We start from the raw sequence: 6,238 nt of genomic DNA on the forward strand, positions 1-6,238 counted from the left end.
TAGGCTGGTCCCACCCCCAACAGAGACCCCCCTACCCCGACGGAGGCATGGCCAGCCTGAAAACTGCCCCAGCCCCTCTCCCAGGCTGGCACTGCCCCCAGTGGGGACCCCCACTCCGATAGGGGCATGGCCGGCCTGCAAACTGCCCCAGGCCCCTTGCCCAGGCTGGCCCCGCCCCCCAAGGGGACCCCTAGCCTGATCCGGGACCCCCTTCAGGGCAGACCAGTCAGCCCCAACCCGTGCACCAGGCCTCTATCTATACTAATAAAAGGGTAATATGCTAATTAGACTGGACGTCCTTCTGGACAAAGTCATGGTGGCAGGGCCAAAGCAGAGGCAGTAAGGGGTGATCAGGCTGACAGGGGAGAGCAGTTAGGGGGATTAGGCCAGCAGGAGAGAGCAGTTAGGGGGATCAGGCTGGCAGGCAGGTGAGCAGTTAGGAGTCAGTGGTCCCGGATTGCAAGAGGGATGTCTGACTGCCAGTCTAGGTCCAATCCCGGCAGTTAGACATCCCCAAAGGGGCCTGGATTAGAAAGAGTGCAGGCTGGGCTGGGGGACATCCCTCCTCCCGTGCATGAATTTCATGCACCGGGCCTGTAGTCCTATTAATAAAAGCCTACTATGCTAAGTATCTGGTTGTCTGGTCATCCATTCAACCAATGAAAGCATAATATGCTAATGATATGCTAAGGCCACTCAGCTGCTCACTATGACATGCACTGCCCAACAGGGGATAGACCAGCCATAGGCAAACTACGGCCCGCGGGCCGGATCCGGCCCGTTTGAAATGAATAAAACTAAAAAAAAAAAGACTACACCCTTTTATGTAATGATGTTTACTTTGAATTTATATTAGTTCACACAAACACTCCATCCATGCTTTTGTTCTGGCCCTCCGGTCCAGTTTAAGAACCCATTGTGGCCCTCGAGTCAAAAAGTTTGCCCACCCCTAGGACAGACAGTCGCCCAGTCACTATAATGTGCACTGACCACCAGGGGACAGATGCTCAATGCATCGTACATCGGGATCCCTCAGCCTGGCCTGCACCCTCTCGCAATCTGGGACCCCTTAGGGGATGTCGGAGAGCTGGTTTCGACTTGATCCCACAGGCCAGGCCCAGTGACCCCACTGGTGCACAGATTTGTACACCAGGCCTCTAGTTAGTTAATAAAATTATGTAGGTTTCAGGGGTACAGTTCTATAATACATCATCTGTATACTGTATTTTCACTGCCCCAAGTCAAGTCTCCTTCCATCACCATTTATCCCCCCTTTACCTTCTCCTACCTCCCCCTACCCCCTTTCCCTCTTGTAATCAATATACTGTTGTCTATGAGGTTTTTGTTTGTTTTTTGCTTAATCCCTTCACCTTTTTCACCCAGCCCCCTCTCTCCCCTCCCCGCTGACAGCTGTCAGTCTATTCTCTGTATCTATGAGTCTGTTTCTATTTTGTTTGTTAGCTTATTTTGTTCATTAGATTCCATATATGAGTGAAATCATATGGTACTTGTCTTTCTCTGACTGGATTATTTCATTTGGCATAATACTCTCCAGCTCCATCCCTGCTGTCACAAGGGATGAGATTTTCTTTTTTATGGTCGAGTAGTATTCCATTGTGTAAATGTACCACAGCTGTTTTAGTCACTCATCTACTGGTGGGCACTTGGGCTGCTTCCAAATCTTGGCTACCTATACTAATAAAAGGGTAATATGCTAACTAGCAGGCAGGCAGGCAGGCAGGTGAGCGGTTAGGAGCCAGCAGTCCTGAATTGTGAGAGGAATGTCCAACTGCCAGTTTAGAGGGATTGGGCCTAAACCAGCAGTTGGACATCCCCCGAAGGGTCCCAGATTGGAGAGGGAGCAGGCTGCGGGACATCTTCCCCCACCCCCCTATGCATGAATTTCATGCATTGGGCCACTAGTTCTAAATAACACTGCAATGAACATAGGGGTTCAGGGATATTAGTATTTTTTAAATGATGATTCTAGTGTGTGGCTCAAGTGAAGAACCACTATTGTATACAAATAAAATTACTTTTAAAATTCCATTATATTATTTATGATTATATTCTTTATTTCCCTGATTTTGTCTTTTTTGTAAACTTTTATATATATGTTCTTAGTTTTTCCTAGCAAGAATAATTATTAAGGACTATAGTGCCCTGAATATTTGGCATACCGTTTGTTCTCTCATCTGCTTTAAGGCAAAAGTAGTTCTCAAGCCTTCACAAAATGCAGACAAACATAGTGAAATAGTTAAGAAGCCTGAGGGAAAGCAGAGTCAATCTTATTTTTTATTACCTGAATTTTTCCTTTATTACAGGTCGATTTTTCCTTTATTCTAGCTGCACTTGTATATCTTATTAACAGGGTAATGCACATCCAAGGTAGAATGCAACATGTTCTACATGAGTATCATCAAGTCTGAATCTAATGTTTTCATTGTATAATATGTTAATGTTTTCATTAGCCATCCAGCTTATTGACCAATGAAAACTTTAAAAATGTTTTTCTACTATGGCATTTTATAGCCTACTCTATTGTCAATTTTTTAAATCCTCACCTGAGGATAAGTTTTCATTGATTTTAGGGAGACAGGAAGGGAGAGAGAGGAAAAAAAACATCAATATGAGAGAGGAACATTGATCAGTTGCTTCCCGTATGTGCCCGGCCCCGGGGATGGAACCCATAAGTTTTGGTGTATGGGACGATGCTCCAACCAACTGAGCCATCCAGCTCGGGCATATTGTCAAATTTTAAAAGCGACTTTGATGACATGAAAGGTGAAGAGATTTTGCAGTAGGTGTTTAAAACTGGAAAAGTCATCTAAAGTACATTTTGCCAGGAAGCAGGCCTGGGGATTTCTGGGGAGGAGTAAAGCAAACAAATACAATACTTATATAAACCCTTAGTGTCATTTGACTTTTAAAAAAGTCATATGTCTGTATTGCTTTGATTTTGAAAAATATATTTAAAATGTACATCTGCAAAAACATTGATTATAAGTAATCAAGTACCCATGGCTGGTATTGATGGTAAGACTTTCTCTAGATGGGGAAGTTCTTTGTTATTTACCGTTTAAGTGTATTACTTTCTCCTGGACCGCTGTAAGATTTTGGATAGTATCATAAGAACACCTTCAGGAAGAAAAATGACCAGGCAGCAGATAACATTTATAAAATTAAAATAATTCATATGAATTCACTTCAGCTGGTGTTTTCTTATTTGCATTCTCCTTCCTTGCATCTGCTTTTACAGTTCAATTTTATTTTTAGTTTCAGGCAAATAGTTGGAAAAGTCTTATCCTCAAAGTATGTCAGGGGTCTGTGAGCCCACTGCCATCTCATTATTCCTACGAGCTTCAGCATCTAATCAAGCAGATGTTTAAAAGGAATCCTTCCCATCGCCCCTCAGCTACCACGCTTCTCTCTAGAGGCATTTTAGCTCGGCTTATCCAGAAGTGCTTAACCCCACAGGTATGCAATGTGTTGAGTTGACTGTGCATAGTTTTCAAATGTTTGTTATATTTAAACACGAATACATACTTGTAAAAACGCAAATGTAGATGTGCATAAAAAAATTAAAAGTTAAAACTTCCTTTCCCTCCTCTTCCCCTTCCATAATGCTGGTTCCCAAGGGTAATCACAGGTATAGTTTTGTATACCCTTTCAGATCTTTTTCTTTCTTTATCTTTATTTATTTATTTATCTTTAGAGAGAGGAAAAGAAGGAGAGACAGAGAGAGAGAGAGAAAGAGAGAGAGAGAGAGAGAGAGAGAGAGAGAGAGAGAGAGAGAGAGAGAGAGAGAGAGAGAGAGAGAGAGAGAGAGAGAGAGAGAGAGAGAGAGAGAGAGAGAGAGAGAGAGAGAGAGAGAGAGAGAGAGAAGAGAAGAGAAGAAAAGAGGAGAGGAGAGGAGAGAGAGGAGAGAGAGAGAGAAACGTCGATTTGTTGTGCTCCTTACTTATGCGTTCATTGGTTGCTTCCTGCCTGCTTGTGCCCTGACTGAAGATCCAAGCTGAAACCTTGGCACCTCAGGATGACACTAATCAACTGAGCTACCTGGCCAGGGCCCAAATCTTTTTCTAGACATATATAAGTGTCTGTTTGTCCGTGTGTCTAAATCAGCCGTGGGCAAACTGCGGCCCGCAGGCCGGATCCGGCCCGTTTGAAACAAATAAAACTAAAAAAAAAAAAAAAAAGACCGTACCCTTTTATGTAATGATGTTTACTTTGAATTTATATTAGTTCACACGAACACTCCATCCATGCTTTTGTTCCGGCCCTCCGGTCCAGTTTAAGAACCCATTGTGGCCCTCGAGTCAAAAAGTTTGCCCACCCCTGGTCTAAATTATACATATTTTTAAACAGCATTTTTACTTCTCAACGTTCAATATTATTTTGGGGAAGAATGCTGATAACTAAATGATATGACAGTGTCTAAAGAAAAGGGTAGTGTATATTTTTGAATTCTCTGCTTTAAATTTTTAGATCATCACAGAATTTGGAGAGCAGGTATTAGAAGAGACCAAAAAATCTAAGCATAGTACACCAAGAAAAAAGGGTAAGAATTTCAGAAAGCTTATTTTTTTGTCAAGTGTTCTTTCTAAATGTAGTGTAACAAAAAAAGAAAAATGAAATCTTCACGTTATTAGAGATGTTTTTCAAAGATACTCCTCAGATCAAAATTTTCTGTTACTTAAGACATAATTCTGTACTGAATCTTATATATTTAGTTTGCCAGGGATCCAAAAGCTTAGTTTGGAGATTTTAGTGATGCAAAGATTGTTTTCTGTTTTGTCATTGGTACCATACTTAGTCTGGCTTGTTTGGGTAAGGTAGAAAGCTTCTGTGGGATGGATAGCCTAGGAATTTAACTATGAAAAATATAATGTTAATCTTATCAGAAATTATATCCCAAAGAACCATCTTGTAAACAAAATTTTAAAAACAAGGGTTTACAGCCTGGCCAGTGTGGCTAAGTGGTTGAGCATCTACCAATGAACCAGGAGGTCACAGTTTGATTCCCAGTCAGTCCCCAGTAGGGGGCATGCAGGAGGCAGCCAATCAATGACTGTCTCTCATCATTGATGTTTGTTTCTCTCCCCTTTCCTCTCTGAAATCAATAACAATATATTTAAAAATCAAAACAAAAAAAAGCTGTACAAAAGTTGGAACTGTTTACATAATAGCTGCTCAAAAATTTCATATATCTATAGTAAATCCTGAGCAGATTTTAAATATAATTTATTGTCCCTTTGAAAGTTGTCATCTCTTAATTTTTTCAAAGCCATTTTTTTCATTTGTCACTAGTAACTCATCTTCCTCCTGAAAAGATCCAACAAAGATAATAGATCTGACCAGAATAAGAGAGAAGAGTTAAGCATCAGATCATCCACTGTAAGAACAGGACATGCTGCAAAATCTCCACTGTTTGATGCGTGTTATCTTAGTGTTAGATACTGCAAAAGAAAGACTTTGGAAATGATACTGTTTTCTTAAAGTTAAATTTTAAATGTTATTTTTGTAAGGATATAAACCCTTCTAGTGATGTAAACCTTCAGCCTTATAATTCAGCCTTTTCTCCATTACTTAAGAGGTAGCCACTTACTTTTGCTTCAGCAGTTTCAGTGTTAATTTTACTTTAGGTACTGTTTTGTAGCTTTCGTTCACATCCCAGGGTAGTAGGAAATTAGTTTTAAAATGCTGGGCTGCCTGGCTGGCATGACTCAGTGGTTGAACATAGACCTATGAACCAGGAGGTCATGGTTCAATTCCTGGTCAGGGCATATGCCTGGGTTGTGAGCTTGATCCCCAGTGTGGGGTGTGCAGGAGGCAGCCAGCCAATGATTCTCTCTCATCATTGATGTTTCTATTTCTCTCTCCCTCTCCCTTCCTCTCTAAAATCAATGAAAATATATTTCACCAAAAAAATTTAGTCAATTAAAACAATCCTATCTAATAAAGAGGGAATACGCTAATTGACCCTTATGTCGTTGCAAAGATGGCAATGCTCACAGCCAATAAGGAGGGAATATGCTAATTAACTGCCCAGCCCTCAAAGATGGCAGTGCCCACAGCCAATAAGGAGGGAATATGCTAATTAACTGCCCAGCCCTCTAAGATGGCGGCGCCCACAACCGTAAGATGGCAGCACCCAGTCCCCTCAGCCCCACTACTGAAGTGTCCAGGCCTGTTGGCCAGGCAGGTGGTGAGGGAGAAAGGGGGGGGGCAAGGGTGG

General features: G+C 41.8%; 1 protein-coding gene across 1 annotated transcript in view; it reads left to right on the forward strand.

Annotated features, from left to right (window-relative positions):
- Positions 1-6,238, forward strand: part of NEK3 (NIMA related kinase 3) — a 26,507-nt gene that overhangs the window by 10,537 nt on the left and 9,732 nt on the right. The window contains 2 exon segments of the mRNA XM_015560606.1: positions 3,277-3,477; positions 4,489-4,561. Coding sequence (XP_015416092.1) covers positions 3,277-3,477; positions 4,489-4,561 — 274 coding nt within the window.

This window comes from Myotis davidii, unplaced genomic scaffold, assembly GCF_000327345.1.
Source record: "Myotis davidii unplaced genomic scaffold, ASM32734v1 scaffold1035, whole genome shotgun sequence".
NCBI classification, from domain to species: Eukaryota; Metazoa; Chordata; class Mammalia; order Chiroptera; family Vespertilionidae; genus Myotis; species Myotis davidii.